This window comes from Giraffa tippelskirchi, chromosome 6 (genome assembly GCF_054371585.1).
Source record: "Giraffa tippelskirchi isolate mGirTip1 chromosome 6, T2T-mGirTip1v1.2.pri, whole genome shotgun sequence".
Classification (NCBI taxonomy): Eukaryota; Metazoa; Chordata; class Mammalia; order Artiodactyla; family Giraffidae; genus Giraffa; species Giraffa tippelskirchi.
The window spans coordinates 131,445,655-131,464,285 of NC_137280.1; the positions used below are offsets into that span (position 1 = coordinate 131,445,655).

Here is an 18,631-nt window from a genome sequence, read left to right on the forward strand (position 1 = left end):
GTCCAGTAGCTAAGAATCTGCCTTCCAATGCAGAGGATGCTATTTGATCCCTGGTCTGGGAACTAAGATCCCACATGTTGCAGGGCAACTAAGTCTGCAAATACTGAGCGAGCATCACAAGTGGAGAGCCCGCTAGCCACAGTGAAGATCCTGTCAGCCACAACGAAGACCTGACGTAGCCCCCAAAATAAAAAATGAAAAAAAAAGAACGAATGAAAACTATACTTAAAAAAAAAAAAAAATCTGATTAGAGCATTTCTAAGGGAAAAAAGGTGTAAATGGGAAACCCCAAATATAAGCAACACTTTCAAGGGATATTTTGTAAACAGGGACAAGGATACAGAGCAGTAACTAGTAGGGAAAGTGGAATCCAGTATGAAGGAAATAGCCCAGCATGGTTTAATGTCAGTGGGGCTGATTCAGAAAGAAGGGGTCACTTCACGATAAAGGAGAGAAATGGGACAGCACAGGTGACATCTAGTGTTCAGATGGAGGGTGTGCCCTTACTCAAGAGCAAAGACTGTTCCTCCATCAGTAACCAGAGGGTTAGAGTACACGGGCACAGAGATGGGCAGCTAGGTAAATTTCATGGAGGGAGTTTATAGCAGTTCTCTTATGACTGTGTCTGTTTTCTCTGCCATCAGCCAAGACATTCTGGGAGAGAAGGTTCTGAAAGTTAAGAGGGGTGAGGAGCTGGGATAAAATCCATTTTTAGGAGAATAAAGGGACTACAGAAATATGGTGTGATTCCCTGGCAGGACTAAGGATCTCCCCCCTGTCCCAGGTAGCAGCCATAAATTTCAAGAGAGACCCAGAAGCATGCCTCTAGTCATATACAACTGTATACATGTGGCAGGCAGCCTGTGGAATTTCACCAGGGTTTTGCTAGATGAGTGCTGAGAAGGGAGAAGGAAACTCAGGGAATTGAGGGTAAAGCATGGTATCTAAGCTGGCTGTGAGAGAAAGCAGGGCACAAGTATGGGGGGTGAGGCGGGCAAAGGAGAAAAGATATAATGAAGATTAAATAAGATTATTCACATAAAGCTCTTAGCACAAAGTAAATTAATTAGATGGTAGCTGGCTACCTTGATGGCTCAGATGGTAAAGAATCCGCCTGCAATGTGGGAGACCTGGGTTCAATCCCTGGGTCAGGAAGATCCCTTGGAGGAGGGCATGGCAACCCACTCCAGTATTCATTCTTACCTGGAGAATCCCATGGATGGAGGAGCCTGGCGGGCTACAGTCCATGGGGTCGCAAAGAGTCACACATGACTGAGCAACTAAGCACAACAACAACATTCCTACCATTATTTTTAATGTTCTGACTATGATTTGCTGAACTCATTTGCGTCAGGGACTATGTCTTATTTATCTTTGTGGTCTCCAGCTCTGTTATAAGGCTTGGAAGAGTAGAATCAATGAGGGAAGATTAATTGAATGGGGGGAAAGTCAAGAATATTCTGTCTTCCCTTTAATCCCAAAATATGTAAAATAAATGCTTGGTAATTTACACAGTTTTGACTATTGAAAATACTTTCTACCTTTTAAAAATACATTTATATTTTGCTATATTATTACAGGTAAACATTCACCCTGGTCCTGATTTGAGGGATGAAGAAAAACATAGTCCCAAAACAGAGAAGAGTTGTGAAGGGGCAAAAGCCACACACAAGGCTTTTGTGAAATATACAGGCTATTCTAATGTGAATAAACATTTAATCTCAGAACTGCCCATTAAGTCATCTGGGTCCACTAATTTTACCTACATTTCAAACAAAGGAAACCTTAGTCATGTACTTCCAGTGTCACAGAATGAAAATCACAGCAGTGATTCACTTGCTATTATTAGATGTTTACATATTAAATACACAGAAATAACCTGACAAGCAATCCTATCCTTGAAACACATAAGCCAAAAAAAGAAAAAAACAATATGATAGCGACAGAAAAGTATTCTCAGGGGCTTATTCCAAATCAAACTTCTATCAGCATGAGGAAGGTGTATAAACCTGTGGCGGTGTGCAAACCTGTAGTCGCTCAGTCGTGTCCAACTCTGTGCAACCCCATGAACTGTGCCTGCCAGCCTCCCCTGTCCACGGGATTCTTCAGGCAAGAATACTAGAGTGGGTTACCATTCCCTTTTCCAGGGAATCTTCCCGACCCAGGGATCAAACCTGCTTCTCCTGAACTGCAGGCAGATTCTTTACCAATGAGCCACCAAACCTACTTCTTCCTGGATGGACATTCTGGTTGATTTCCTCAGTAGAGGATGATTCTGCAGGCCTCCGGCTTTTTCCAAACAAAGCCTGGGTGGCCTCTTTAGGTTTTTAAAGACAACTTAATCCATACCTGGAGACACTTTTACAGCACATATACATCAAAGGCTGTCAGCTCTGAGTGGCACCTAGGGCAGGAAAGGGCTCTACAGAAGGTCCAGGATGCAATACAAATGGCCCTGCCCCTTTATCCATATGTCCCAATACATTCATTCTACTGCACTGGAGGTGTTTGTGCTGGGAAAAGTCACCACGTGAAGGTTACGCAATTCCAACAGGAGTTCACAGTTGACACTCTCTAGAGATCTGGGGTAAGAGAATTATGCACTATTTGAAAAATAGGTCCTTGAATGTTACTGGTCCTTGGTAGAGACACATGACTTAACCTGGGTCATGCAGTGGTTGTGCAGTCAGAAATGTCCCCCATGAGCTAGGTTCTATCAGAACCGCCAAGTCATAAGATTAAGTTGGCCAAGCAGCAATTGATCATGAGAAGGGCTAAAGGGCACAAGTAAACTATCTGAGCTAGTGGCCCTGTCTCCCATGTCATTCACTGCTGCTGCTCCAGTACCTTTTGTTAGCACACACCTATGGTCCTTAGGATCAGCTGATGGAGGAGGGGAACACCTGAGCCTGATTTCTAGAAGGGTTGGCTCGGTATGTAGACCACATTGAAGTCTGACCATGGCCACTTGACAGTCCCACTCAGGGGTGGCGTTGAAAGACAGTAGTGAAGAGAGCTTTTCCCAGATGGCCAGAGCTTCAGACAGTACACCTAGTCATCCACTTTGGAAAGAAAAGTGGTTCAAGATTATGTATAGTGTTGAAGCATTCTTAGGTGATAAGGGGAAGTATTAAAGATCAAGGAAAAGGTAGCCTTAGCTAGAAGCACATGGGAGACTTATGGGAGTGGGCATAAAGTGTGAAGATATATATGTGTGTGTGCATATATATTCTATCTTAATATCCTCCAGAGAGCATCCATCACAGAAGAGGCATGGAACAATGAGGCAGACAAAATGTCTCAGTTACCTGACATCAGCTATCCTCCATAATCAACCCAATGTTGGCACACAATGGGCACAAGAATGGAGGAGACAAGACACGGTGGCAGGGATGGAGGCCATGCAGAGAATGTCCACACACCAGTGTTGATCCCACTACTGGTGCCTGCAAACATCATGCCTGCCAGCAACAGAGAGCAACACCTCCTCCCCAAGATGCACCATCCCTCAAAGATACACACAGATGTAGATAACCTTAGACCCCTTTCACAGTGGAAGGCACGGTAATTCATTTTCATAGAAACAAACACACATTCTAGACATGGATGTGCATCTTCTGCTGCTGTGGTCTCAGTCAACACTATCTGAGGACTTAAGGAGATTTTGATACACTGGCAAGGACTCACATAGCGATCACACCAGACCAAGGGACTTGTTTGACAACAAATAATATGCAAGAAAAGCCACATGACTGCGGGATCCACTAGTTGCATCAAATACCACATCACCCTGAATCTGCCAACCTGAATAAGGAGGAATAGCCTACTGAAGGCACAACTGAGGCACCAACTCAGAGACGACCACGTGCAAGGATAAGACACCAGCCTCCGGGATGTCCTGTGCATTGTAAATCAATGCCCTTTATACACTGCTGTGTCTCAAAAGGAAGAACATGTGGATCCAAGAACCTAGGGGAAGAAGCAGGAGTGATCCCTTTTACTCTCACTCCCAGGGGCTTCCCTGGTAACTCAGATGGTAAAGAATGTGCCTACAATGCAGGAGACCAGGACTTGACTCCTGGGTTGGTAAGATCCCCTGGAGTAGGAAATGGCAACCCACTCCAGTATTTTTGCCTGGAGAATCCCATGGACAGAGGAGCCTGGCGGGCTACAGTCCATAGGGTCACAAAGATTCGGACACGACTGAAGAGACTTAGCATGTACATGCTCACGGAGAATCTAGAATGGTTAGGAGAGGACATTAATGAGTATTAGTGAGGCCCTAAGGCCGGCTGTGGGAAAAGAGGTCTCGAGACCCCCAAGAAAAGAGGCACACTCACATCCTGGAGTTTTTGCTTCCAGAAATTACACAAAGAGGTGAATCTGAGCAGGGCAAGGAGGAGTCTGCATAGACATATGAATCTCAACCCAGCTCCCAATTCAGGGCTGAAGGGCTCAGCCCATGCTCCCCCTCCCAGGGCCTCTCAACCCTTTCCTGGAAACTGTCCTTATCTAGGTACCCACCCCCACAAGGGCAGCCTGATCCAGTGATTGCTAATGTGAGCATATAAAGGCCTGGCCTCCCAGATACAAAAGGGCAACAACTCTAAGGGGTTATCCTGGTTTCAGGCCTATCAGGTCAACTGAAGTCTTTGCCAAGACCACATCACAGCTTCCCCCTCTGCCCAGTCCTTTCTTTCCCTTCCCTTCCACAGACGTTGAGCCTAAGTACACTCCCTAATACACTTCCTGCATTTTATTCTTCTCAGAATCTGCTTCCCAGGAAAACCAACCTGCAGCAGTGAGGCTGGTATTAAGTGAACATGTGAAGTGGCTTTTTTCATTTGACTAATATTTTTAAATGTATAGATTTCCATATTCAAATTTAGGTTTGTTTTTGGTTTTTTTTTTTACAAAATTGGAACGTTTGGTAATTCTGGGCTCATAGACACACATTGGTGCCTATCAACTAGAGCTGAAGACAGGCTGCTCTTTGGAACAAACATTTACAATAAGTCCCCTACCTAAGAACTTTCAATGGTGCAAATGTGTGTTTGCATGTCCAATCACATGCTGGTTCAGGTCTCCGGTGTGCATTGTCACATGCGTGCATTCTCTGTAAATGGTTCTGCTTTTGTATACTTTACTGTACAGTACTCTATACAGTGGGCTTCCCTGGTGGCTCAGTGGTAAGGAATCCACCTGCCCATGCAGGAACCATGGGTTCAGTCTCTGGGTCGGGAAGATCCCCCACAGGAAGAAATGGCAACCCTCTCCAATATTCTTCCCTGGGAAATCCCTAATTGACAGAGGAGCCTGGTGGGCTACAATCCATGGGGTTGCATAAGAGTCAGACATGACTCAGCAACTAAACAATAACAACTGTAAAGAGTAGAGTAGTATCTCTATTTCAAGACCAGGCTATTTGGAAGCCAGCATGAAAGCTGCAGTGATGTAGCTGGTACTGCTGGGAAGCATCAGCTATTGTATTGTACCACTATACTTGTCCAGGTACTTTTGTTGTTGTTTAGTTGTTAAGTCATATCTGACTCTTAGCGACTCCATGGACTGCAGCGCCCCAAGTTTCCCTGTCTTTTATTATCAAGGTACTATAGTATAAGATTTAAAATGTTTTATTTTTTGTGTTTATTTTTCATGCAACATTTGTGTGAAAAGTATTATAAACCTATTACACTACAGTACTATATATACGACTGTGTTAGTTGGGTACCTAGGCTAACTTTGTTGGACTTACAAACAAACTGAACTTACGAGCATGCTCTTGGAATGGAACCCGTTCACATGTAGGGAACTTATATTTCCCCAATCAGCTATAATGACTGCTGCTTCCTCATCCTTCACATAGGGTTGGCTTCCATATTTTTATGTCACCTGTCTGGCTCAGAGTCACTTGAATTTCTGATATCAGTACACTTGCAGACTGAGTTATTTAGGCATTAAGGAATAGGGACTCTGGTCTCAAAGGTGAGGGCTGTTCTTTCCTAAAGCAGAATTTGATGCCTGTTCAGGACTGAGAGAGCAATGAGTTATCTCCAGGGAACCACCTCCTCCCCACCCACCCTCACTCAACCGTCATGGGGGCCCTAAGCCACAAGACTGAGTCCTGAAACTACCTGACCCTCTGCTAAAAGCCAATTTGAGAGCCTGGGCTGATGCTGCTGCATCTCTGGTTACATGCAATCAGTTTCACCTCTGGGCTGAATGGAAACATATGTGATTGAATTTAGATCTCTCCGGGTCCAGCACAACAGCTCACCCCCAGATGAGGGATGTGAGACTCACTCTTGGACGGAGGCTCAAAAGAGCAAGCCAACCCCTAAGTGCAAGGCTGCAACCCCAGCTTGTATTTTCCAGGTTTCCCACCCGTCTCCAGGAAGGGACTTGGGCTTCGTGTCTTTTGTGTTTTTTTCCCCCCTCCGGTTTCCTGTACTTGGCTGTAGCAAAAGCTCTAGGGCCTCAACAACCTCTGGCTCCCTATCTTTTCAGAGAAATAGGGATGGTAGAGACATACGCCCAAGGATGCAGTTACAGGTTTCTCTGAGGAAATCCCCAAAGGAACAGTGGAGTGGAAAACAGGCTCCTCTCGCATCTCACTGGTATGTCAACGAATGAGCATTTCTTTCTTGCACTGGTCACCTGTGTGCACTGATCCCAAGTGAAATCTTGGATTTCTGACTCCAGACAAATGCTGACCTGGCCCCAGGCAGAGTGCCTCGACACTTTTTAAGGTCCAGGCACTCATTTTTTACTGGAGATGGTAAACATAAGAGGCGAGAGCCAGAGAGTGAAACCGAGGAAAAACTTAGATTTTCCAAATTCATTTCCAATTAGTTGACTTTGGAATGAGCCTGAACATCTTCTAAGTTTGCCTCATCTGTAAAATGGGTCAGTAGAAGAGCTGAGCGGATAGGTTGACACAAACATGAAAGAACTGGTCCGACGAAACAAAAAGATGAGTTGATTCATTTAAAAGCAGTTGCTGGTGCATATCATCATGGTGGCACACAGTGATTAAAAGAACAGGTTTTGGAGTCCCTATATTGGTGAGTGGATAAAAATGGAGAACCCCTGATCACCCTAGGCCCCAGTCAAATTCAATTCTTGCTTCTTTGCTGTAATCATAACCAAAACAGATAAGGACTGTCTGGACTTACAGTACTATATACTGAGCATCTTCCAAGGTATGCATAATTAATTAATACATATTTTTAAATGTAACAAAGTCCCATTTTCATGATTGCATAGCCACAAATAATTTCTAGTGACCTCCAAATACCCTAAAGTATTGCTGACAAGATGGATAAAGACATTTTGTTATTGACACTTGCCTACTTTATACATTTGATGGGGATTCTCTACAGCAAGAGGGAAAGTAATGTATAATGAGATGCTGGACAGTAGGACAATGGATCTGTGGTAATGAGGGTTTTAAGCTAATGCCACTGTGGAAAACAAGTACATAAACACCCACATATCCTTGACTCAGCTTTGATTAAAATTAAAGTTAAAATTAGGGCCATTTTCTTTTTCTAAGCAGGAGTTCTGCAAATCACTCATAGGGGTAGCTTTAAGGGAAAAGATTACTGAATATTTTATACATTTAGAATAAAATTTAAGGTGAATGTATAGTGTCTATTTTATCAGCATCAAGTTGAGTTTCTCTCTAAATCCTTAAGCTTTTCTAATGCTTTAATGCAAGGTCTCCGCACTTAAAACCTTGGGACTATGAAAGGTTCTCATAGGAAACTACTTTATCACAAAGTTTGCTGTAAAAGATCCTACACAGATAAAGGTTCATTCAGGTTTTCCCACTCGATGTAACACAAAAACCTGAATGAACTTTTTGGCCAACTCAATATGTTTGCCACAGACGGTCAGTTTGACTCATTCATTTTGTGATGACTGATTTGTTATGGTCTTGCTAAATGACTTCTCATTAATTAGTATAAAAAGATGGTAAAGGCTCTTAGAAGTAAGGGCAGAACTAATGACACTTCTATGGCATTTTTTTTCAAGTAACATAGAAAGTAACTAGCCAGTGAACTTGAGAACATAAAGTAGGCTATTTTCCATCACAACGTCCATACAAGAGAAAAACATCTGAGGCAGCCAATTGCCCACCACTAGGGACAGAGTAAGGGAACGGCTGGTCCCCCTCCCTTGCCAAACTCCTATGACCTTGGACCACCTTCAAACTAACATCACCCTGGGAGTCTTAGCCAGTGCCGCCCTCCCCTGCACTCTGGAGCCATCTGCCTGATGCCAGCGGTAGATTCTCCTTCCCAGGAATGCAGGTCTCTGCACCCTGACAGCTGCTGGAAGGTGGTGTCTGTCCATAAACCCGATGACTGGTCCCCAGGGATGCTAGGTTTCCTCCCCACTGTGGCAAGAAACCACTGTTATTCCAATAATGGCCAGTGGGTGTACAGAAAGCCAACTATGGGGCTCAGAAATGGAATCCAACGATGCTGGTGACATAGACTGCAATTCTAAGCTCTGTGGTGCTTGCCAACAATGGTGCCTCCAGATAAGTTTAGTTAAATTCAGTTTCTGCCTCTGTAAAATGGGGAAATATGGTTAACTTATATGGTATGAGAATTATGTGAAATGAGCTTTCCTGGTGGCTCAGATGGTTAAGAGCTTGCCTGCAATGCAGGAGACCTGGGTTCAATCCCTGGGTTGGGAAGATTCCTTGGAGAAGGGAATGGCTATCCACTCCAGTATTCTTGCCTGGAGAATTTCATGGACAGAGGAGCCTGGCAAGCTATAGTCCATGGGGTCGCTAAGAGCTGAACATGACTGAGCAATTAACACTTTCATTTTATTTGAAATAAAGGGACAGTATCTGATATTCTCTGAATGCTCCAAGAAGCTGGATTGATTAATCTGATTTATTAAAATACTGCATGATGTTGCTCAGGGTAGAGAGTGTTATTGAGTGAACCCAGTCCAAGGAAAGCCAAACAACCTAGACAGTGTCATACTGAGTGAAGTAAGTCAGACAGAGAAGGAGAAATAGCACATGACATCCCTTACATGTGGAATATAAAAAGAAATGACACAAATGAAACTTATATACAAGACAGAAACAGACTCAAAGAAACCCAAAAAATTCTGTGGGTATATATTTTGGCACATTTTTTTTCCAGGAGAGGGTGAGTCTCTGGTTTTCTTCAGATTCTCAAAAGGGTGCACATGACCCCCCAAAGGTCAAGCATTCTTATCACTGATATGACACTGCCTGCCAGTCTTCTCTCCAGCCAGACCTCCTCTCTTGGCTTCAAGCTCTAACATACAAAAGCAAAAGGGGTGTCTCTATCTGAGAAGCCACCAGAACCTCCACTCCCCTGCAGTGGGCCCTGCAGTCCACCATCTGGATCCCTCTTCAGCAGGAAAGGGCTTATGATCCCAGCTACACAGGTGCCACCAGCAGAGGTTCTCACTCGTCAGCCACCTATGCATGTTGCTTCACCTAAGTCGGTCCACCCTGCCCAAGATGACACAGCCTTAGGGGTGGCCCACACCCAAGGACACAAATGAGAAGTTGAGGCCTAGCCCTCTGAGCCCAACTTGACTCAGAGCTGAAGGTTCATCCTCTTTCTAGATCTCTTGGCAGGGTCACTTCTGGTTTCTGTTGATGCTGCATTTCCCCTCTACTCAATTCTGCTTCCTTCCCTTCCTCGTCTTTCTCATCCACTATTGTTGATCTCAAGGGCATCCCATAGAAACCTTTCTGCATGCTAATCTTGTCTTATGATCTGATTCCCAGGGAAACTGAAACACTCCTCATGTTTCAAGTAGGTTCCAAAGCCTTCTGCACTTTCTCCAATGCTTTGTAACCTAGCTAGTGATACCTCATTTCACCTAGTCTTTAACCAGAAACCTGAGTCTTAACCCTTGGCACTCCTGCACTATCTGCTCCCTCTGCTTGATCAGCCTCAACCAGTCTGGGTCTTTCTTACCATTCTGGTCTCACCTAAATGTCCTCTCTTCACTTACTTGTATGGAAGCCTCCAATCATTCCCCAGTCCTCTCAGGTTAAAGTCTAAGATTCAAAACATGATGGACAAAACTTCCCATCCTCGGCCTCTCTGCTCATCTCTGGGCTTCATCATTCTTCAGTCCTGATTGTACTTTATGTTCCCATCACTCTAAGAACCAGGAGTTCCTCTCACATCATGCTGTTTCCTGTCTACAAGTGCTGGCCCATGTCATACTTTCTGCCTGAAACAATCATCCCCTTCTTAAACTGGGAATCTTCAAATAATCCTTTAAGATCAACTCAGGCCCTATCTTCTCCAGAAAGGTTCCCCTGACCCCTATCCAGTGACCCCTGGTGCCTCCCTGAGCCTCTGCCAGGTTGCAGCTCCGTGATTATAGGGTGTGTTACGATTATCTGTTTTATTCGCCATCTTCCTCATGATCCTTGAGGGTCGGGCTCTGTTTATTCATTACTGTGTCCTGGTGCCAGCACAGTGCCTAGCACATAAAGGCACTCATGAGACACTTGTTATCCTTGGATGGATACACACCAACATACATATATACATACGTATATCCATGCACACACACATACATACAACAAATGTCAATTTGGTTGACTCAACAAGATGAAAACATCTTGTTGAAAAGTTACAGCAAATCTCAATAAAACAATTTTTTAAAGTGGTGGTGGTGGGTGGGGGGAGAAACTGTATTAAAAAGATTCAGCATAAGCAGCCAGACTAGAATCAGGATCTGTCAGCAAGCACCTCCTTTCCCTTCTGAGGCCTCACCGACATTCACTGTTAACATCAGCCACACTTCTTTAAACATTCAGTCACTCCATATTTCTTTGTTCTAATCACACTGAGAGAATCAAAGGAGTTTCTCTTGGTTCTAATTCCCAACTGGAAGGAGCTGGCTCTGTTTGAACCACGTATTACCCTACAGTCTAATCAACTAAGGAGATGGGAGGAAGGAATCAGCTCCTTGGCTGCAAGGAGTCCACCCGTGTGTGTAGAGGCCATCATGACCTTGGCAGAACCCAGATAGGTAAGTGATTGCTACCTGCCGTCCGCAAGAAGGAGCAGATGAGGGTGCACCAAAACACACTGCATTACCAAAGAAAAGAAAATGGCAGTCAAATTTAAGAGAAGAAGTAACAAGAGCATGAGAGAGGAGCCTGAGGTAGGTTTTGCAATGATGATCCTTGAAAATGTAAATTTGCCTGCTTGCCATATGCTAATAACTGTCCGCAATCCACACATCACATGCATCTGTGTCAAGATCTCTCCCCCTCTCCCCGTCACCTCTCAGGCTTCTCTGTCTTTGTCTACTTGCACTAGTTTCATTCTTTTTTTGTTTTTTTCAGATCTTCAAAGAGATCAGTTCCATGAGACTACAAAAGCAATCAACCCACTCAGTCCTACCGGTAAAACACACATGAGTAGAGAAGGTGCATGGTGTGCCCACCTGGAAACCGACATTGTTAGTGTGGGGCTCTCACTCCTAAGCCAGAGATCCTTCATCCATCCCACACTGCAGCCCTTCATCCTGGAAAGAAAGGTAGGGGTGTGGGGGAGGGTGGGGTTCATGCCCTGTCTAAAGCTTTAGTAGCATTAAGCTCAGTCTCAGATGAAATTAAATCATGACTATATCAGAAAGAGATGGGTAAATGCTCAGCCAGACACAATTACTATTCTGAGCTCTAAGATATAATAACAAGGTGTTGTCATGAAAAGAGAAAAAATACAACAACAACGAGTCAAGGTATCCACCTTTTAGCCAAGTCTATTTTATGAACAAATCGCTTAACTTTAAGCAACTCACTTAACCTCTCTTTATCTCTTTAATGAAGAATGAATTATTTGCTTCCAACTTCTTTGGGCCGATGATCAAATGAGATAATGGAAATGCCCTTGTTTTCCTTTTTTTTTAAAAAAAAAAAAAAGCACTCCAAAAGGCTATCTGAACAGCAGGCCTTCGTATTATTTTTCCATTATGTTACAAACATATCCCAAACTGATATCCGCTCCAAAGCTCATTTACCATTGTTGCTTTCCAAGTATGACCCTTCCTTTAAGTACCGCTCTGTTTTTTAAATTATGTATTTCTCCAGATGCATGCTTCTGCTTTTCCAGGCTGATCTCATTTGTTCATTTCCTGTCCATATTTCTAATCTCTCTAGGTTGCTCTGTACTATGTCTCTTCCTTACTAGTGTCTCTAACACCATCCTATTTACCCTCATCTGCAGCTATAATTGCCATAATAGGTTTACATCCTCTTTCCAAGCCATTAATAACAATGCAAAATAAAATGCGTCTGAAGCCGATCTCTCCAGTATCCTCCTGGAAATTGCAGCATGCCATTTTTCATTCTTGTTGGGTTTTTCGGCCACTTTTGAGGTCATTTCTCATGGTTCAGAGAACTTCCTAACCCAATCCAAGACTGTTTGGTTTGGTTTTTTGAATCATATGAGAACCAGACCTCATTTCTCCTGCTCACAGTAAATAAAATAATGGAAAATAAGATAAGTTATAACATGCCAACACACAAAACCAGGCACTTAGAGCCCTGAATATCAATTAGCGGGTTCCTAACCAAAGATCTTCTGTCTCACACTGATGCAAGTGCTCACTGGGATTTTTGCCCCTGTATTGATCCAGAAATCAGGAAGATCTAAGTTTTCCAAGTGGAATTCCAAGCCCTTGTTGTTTCTTTTCAGCAGAAAACTGCAGCCAAGTTCCTCCATAAACCTGAGGAATGGGTGGTATAATCTTTGAGGCTCACTACAAAGAAACAGCTTCTCTTTGTTGTCTTTCCTCAATAAATTGGCTGCCATTAGAGTCCTGTCTTTGCTTCCATTACAACGCTTGGCAGCTTCTGAAGACAAAGGAATTTACAGAAGAAAGAGAAAGAACTCAAGACTAATCCATGGGTGAATAAACTTGAGAAATGGCTTCGCTGTCATATTATCGCAAACAATTTGCTTTTCTTCTTGGCCTGGGATTCTGTTTTTGTTTTTGTTTCGTTTTTTAATTCAGTTTGTCGGGGGGTGCTTTGCCTTTTTCCAGTCTCCAGGATCTCTCTCTTCACTTCTTCCTGAGCAATTCTGGCCATGGGCTTTCCCACCAGCACTTCTGTTTTTTGCAGTTTAACTCTGGATTCAAGCTCCAAACAGTTGGAAATCCAAAAATGAACAAAACTTTGGTACTTTTTCTGAACTCCCATAAGGATATACAAATTTTGTCCAAATTAAAAATGTTAAAAATATCTGAGACCCCAACAACCAACAATTTATGCTGAGTTTTAGTTTCTGAATAAATAGGAAAGAAAAGCTACAAGGACTACATACCCTAAGTTAATAGCAGTGTTTGAAGAAAAGTCTAATTTATAGTAATTCCTTTCATTCATGAAAAGTAGAAAAACATGAACTTGGGGCACAGACCTGATTTGCTACCTTGGTTACATCAAATACTTGCTTTGTGAAACTGGAAAGTTTTCTTAAGCTTTTTGAGTTTGTTTCCTCTTGCATTACATGGAGATATTATTACTCCCATAGTGGAGCAATGTTTGTATTAAATGTGCAGAAGAGTGGCTCATAAATACAGTCCCTGGTGCATAGTAGGTGATCAGTAAACACCAGCTGCTTCCTTTGTCCTCCTGTATACACAATGGGAAAATATGTCATCTTTTATTAATACATACGGCTCTTTTTTCTCATAATACTGTTACCAGACTGTCATGAACTACTAAGATGAAAATGTCTTTTCATGAATTTAATATGAGAATGATGATACTATGCAGATAGCATTCTAAATGGCTTTATATGCATTATTTCATTTAATCCTCACAAAGGAAGTTAATTTTACTACAGAAAAGGATGCAGATGTTGAGAATGGTTAAATGACACGCTAGCTGTCAATAGATAAGGAGTTGATGTGTATACCATTAAGCATTCCATGTAATGCCTGCCACATGGTCAATTCTTAATACTAGAGATTTAGTGAAGGAATGAGGTTTTTTTTGGTAATATAATTGGATCCCTTCTTGTAATATCCTTTTACTTTTTTTACCATCCTTATTGAGCTATAACTCACATGCCATAAAGTTCAACATTTAAAGTACCCAATTTGGTGGGATTTTTAGTATATTCAGAGCTATACAAACATCACCACAATCTAAGTGGGGAATATTTTCATTGCCAGACAGGTCCTTTATTTTTTAAAATCTGGATTTTCAGAGATTTCTTAAAGGAGAAAATATCACTGTATCAAAAATAGCAATTCTCTTATACATTGTTGGTTGAGGAATGTACAGTCACTCCAGAAAATAACTGGACTGTTTCCTATAAGACTAAATATATATTAACATAAACGTATGTCAGCTACATTTCAGTTTTTTAAAAAAGACTAAATTTGTACCAACTCTTCTGCTCAGCAATTGTACTTTGGGGCATTAACCCCCCCCAAAAAAGAAAGAAAACTTACTTTCACATGAAAAGTTGTACAGGAATGTTCACAGTAGTCCTATTTGTAAATGCCAGAAAGTGGAAAAAAACCAAGTCTCCTTCACTAGGGGAGTGGAAAAATAAAGTCTGGTATATTTGCATGATGCAATACCACTCCATCAATAAAAAGGGTCAAATTATAGATAAAAGGTAAAAAACTAGGATGGATCTTAAGGGAATTGCACTTAATAAACAAAAATAACAAGGTAACATACTATAACAATCCCACTTATATAACACCTTCAACAAAACAAAACTATAGAGATGGAAAACAGATCAGTAGTTGCCAGGGGACAGCGATGAGGTAGGTAGACAATAAAGTGGTAGCATGTGGGGGTTCCTATGTAGTGAAGAAACAATTCTATATTTCGCATCACGATGCTTATATGAATATGACTGGGATAAAACTGCATAGAATCATATACATCATAGTCAACTGTGTAGCATGTGGAATCTAAATTCCATGACTGTGTAGCGTGTGGAATCTAAATTCCCTGACCAGGGATCAAACCCCTACCCCTGCATTGGAAGTGAGGAATCCTAACAACTGGACCGCCAGGGAAGTCCCTGGGTATCTTCTTTAAAATTCATTTTGACTTTCCTTTTGAAACACGGTTATTTTCACTTTTTATTTTGAAATGATTATAGGTTCACAGGAAGTTGCAAAAATGGTACAGAGAGTTCTTTGAACACTTGACTCAGCTTTTGTCAATGGTCATATCTTATGTAACAGAAGTACAATGCCAAGACCAGAAAACTAACATGGGTATATCGTTCATCATTGTTACTGATGTAAAGACCTGATACAAAGATCTAAATCACAAACCAAATTGCTCATAATGGCAAATCATTCAAGGGGACGGAAAGAACACCTGGAACAAACAGATGAAAGCAGAGCCTCAGAGCTAGTGTATAAATATAAGCTCAATTTAAAAATAAGTAAAAGCTTCCTTAGGAAGGGTGGAAATATCTAAGTAATTAGAAACTACAGAAGAAATCCCACATCAAGGACTGTCTTAACATGTTATCATAAAGAGGAAGATGACTCAAACTCTTGAAAACACTCCTAAAAGTTTTAGACGGGAAAATTGTAGTGAAAAAAATCGGAACTTAATTTATCTGGATTAAAAGCATGTATACAAAGTAGCATGGACACAAAGTAGCACCAATGTACACAGCCTCAGAAATGAATGTATGATGACTATACTGCATCTACAGACAGTAATAATAATGATAAGAAGTACAATTGTTAAATGCTATGCACCCAAGACCTTTCCTAAATGCTTTATATCTATTGCATAATTCTCATAACAACCTGGTGGGATTGATACTATTAGCACGGCCCTCTTTACAATGACAAAACAGAGGTACAATGAATATATGTAACTTGACCAAACTCACATAGCAAGTAAGTGGTGAACCTAGACTAAAACTGATATAGCTACAAATGGTCATAAATCCCATTTTAAGATGCAAAATTAAATAAAGGATATGAATTAGTCTATAATTTCTAGCACAGAAAATTACTCCATAATGCTAATTAGTCCTTCAATCACCTAACAAAGGAAGAAACAAATTGATTTTATTAGAATTAACCTAAATTTTCTGTTATCAAGGGTCCAATCAGAGAACAATTTCTATGACTACAAAACAACTGATGTTTATAATGAGGAGGACAACAGTATGGCAAATTAGATAGTCTAACCTTTCCAACACAAAATATAAATGCATAGTTAGGGGCAGAAACATGGGAACTATAAACAGAAGTAAGGAGAAGAGCTGACACTTTGGCTGCCTTATGGGAAGTTGCCCATCTTGGTAACCAAGGGTCTGGGTTTTAAAGCTCTGGGAGGACAAAAAATGAGGCCATCTGGTCCTCACCAAAGACAGAGAGATTAGAACGGACACTCCCACACACACATACATTTTGGTCCTTCCATGAAAAAAACAAAATAGGAAAATCTTATTATTAATGAAGGATGATGACATGGAGCTCTTTCACCTTGGCCCATGCTTTTGATGGAGTATTGTGGGTGAGTCTCCTCAGAATTTGTCAGTGAGAGGATATTCACACCAGTTTAGATTTTACTTTAAACCAGTAGGTATTCTTAAAGTGGGATATTAACTTTAAAAATGATCATGGCAAAGAAAGCACTGGGGTACCTGGCAAAAGCAAAACCACTCAAAAAGAGGTACCCTGGATCCAGGTTCATTAGACTCTCTCAGAAAAATATTACCTAACATGAATTCACAATTAGAAATTGAAAAACACATAAGAAAATAACGTATCATGAGCAAGATTTAGCAGATACAGCAAGTACAATAGAAAACTGAAAACTTCATATAATAAAATAGTCAGATACAATAAAATCAGTATGTTTAAATTGAAGAAATCAATTAAAAATAACATTTAAGTATAGGAACAGAATTAGACACTATCAAAACAGAAAATGCAAATTTTAAAAAGGGGGAAGGGAAAATATCTTTTGGAAATAAATAGCCAGTGAAATGAAATACTTAATAGACAGTTATCGAGCAGATTAAGAAAATTGCTGTAGAGAAAGTTTGTGAGCTGGAATGTAAATATGATCAAATAACTAATTGTGGTGAAGAACGAAAAGAAATAGAAAATACAACAGAGAGGTTAAGAAACTAAGACATCAGTGAGATGGTTCGTCATAATTAATAGGCATTTCAGTTAGAAATAGAGAGAGGTTATTCTTCATAGATAATGGCTAAGACATTTCCAGAATTGTTCAAAAGATATGAATCCTCAGGTTCAAAAATATGCGGAATTCAGAGATGAAAAATCTTTATTAAAATCGCAGAACTCAAAGTCAAGCAAAGAGAAAGGCAAGCAGAGAGAAAGACAGATGACTACAAAAGAACTCGAAATCTGAAACTATATCAGATTTTGAAAGACTGAACCCTGGCATCGTTAACAAGGTGAATGTTTTAACATATTTTATTTGCTCCAATTCTCAGTGGCCCATGCAAGTCACATGTGAAAATGACAACAATCTTTTCCTTTGGATGTCGTATACAGCTTTTCAAAATCTCTACTACATGATGAGATTAGTCTTAAGAATGTAATCTTGGGCTCTGGAGTCAGACGGCAGAGATTGTAACAGGCTAGACACTCTGACTTTGTCAGAGTGATTTAGTCTGTTTCATTTCATGTATCTATAAAATGGTAGCACTCATAGATTATTATAATGTTCTGTGTTTTAAGTGAAATGATACACGTAAAATGCTTAAAACACTGCCTGGAATACATGAAAAACTCAATGACTATTACCTATAGTCATTACTATTACCATATTTCATTTGCTCTTCACAACAGTACTACAGTAGAGACTTTGTTTCCACTTTCCCAGGGAACTGTATGATTTGATAGCTAATCGCTCATGCAGAATTACAATTAGACTTTTTAGAGCTGGGACCAGAATTCATGTCTCTTGTGTCTTACCATTTTGCACTCTCTCTTTAATTATTGCTCTTACAAAAATGTTTTTCAATAAAGGGTTTATCCTGAGTTAGCCACTGCATAAGATACCACATCTCTCAAAGCTTCAAGTGTTTGTTATTACTGATCTTTTAGAAGTGGATCACAGATCTTATTAATACATACTCTGACTTTTTATGGTCATTGTACCTCAAGGCTGTACACATCAGTGTCAGTGAAGACCAGCATTTAGCTATGCATATTTCCCTCTGTAAGGGAAGCTTGAAAATGAAGTTTTTCAAGCTGGGCACACTGCCTTCCTCAACAAAGTCAGGGCTGTCTTAGGAGGCAGTTGAGTATTGGTTAGACAAAGGCCATAAGATACATGAAGTGTGGTCTGAGACACATGGCACCTTTGGAAAGGAGGAGGCAGCCAAGAGGATGCAAGATGGGTTCCAGAAGCTTGTGGCCCTGTACATGCTCTGTAAAGCTCTGAATAACTTGGCCCTGGCCAACCTCTCTGACGTTGACTTCTGCCCAATTTATGCCCTCACTATCTACAGGATTTCCATGTAGGTAGATAGATAGATTTCCATGTAGATTTCCATATTCTTCAGCATGCCATGCTTTCTCTTTTTCAGATCACCAGCTTGGAAACACCCTCGTTCTCCTC

At 41.2% G+C, this 18,631-nt stretch overlaps 1 protein-coding gene across 10 annotated transcripts in view; it reads right to left on the bottom strand.

Annotated features, from left to right (window-relative positions):
* DPYSL3 (dihydropyrimidinase like 3) overlaps positions 1-18,631 on the bottom strand; it is a 222,413-nt gene that overhangs the window by 71,891 nt on the left and 131,891 nt on the right. The window contains exons 1-3 of one of the 10 annotated variants that reach the window (XM_081495649.1): positions 14,494-14,801; positions 13,452-13,666; positions 11,476-11,556 (exon numbers count right to left, since the gene is read on the bottom strand). The exons of 8 other annotated variants lie outside the window; for them this stretch is intronic. Coding sequence is in view for 1 of the 2 variants with exons in the window: in XM_081495637.1 (XP_081351763.1) it covers positions 18,460-18,474 (15 nt within the window). In the remaining variant the exon portion in view is untranslated. Of the gene's footprint in view, positions 1-11,475; positions 11,557-13,451; positions 13,667-14,493; positions 14,802-18,459; positions 18,475-18,631 lie in introns of those variants that run through there. One more of the 10 variants, XM_081495637.1, reaches the window with a different exon arrangement.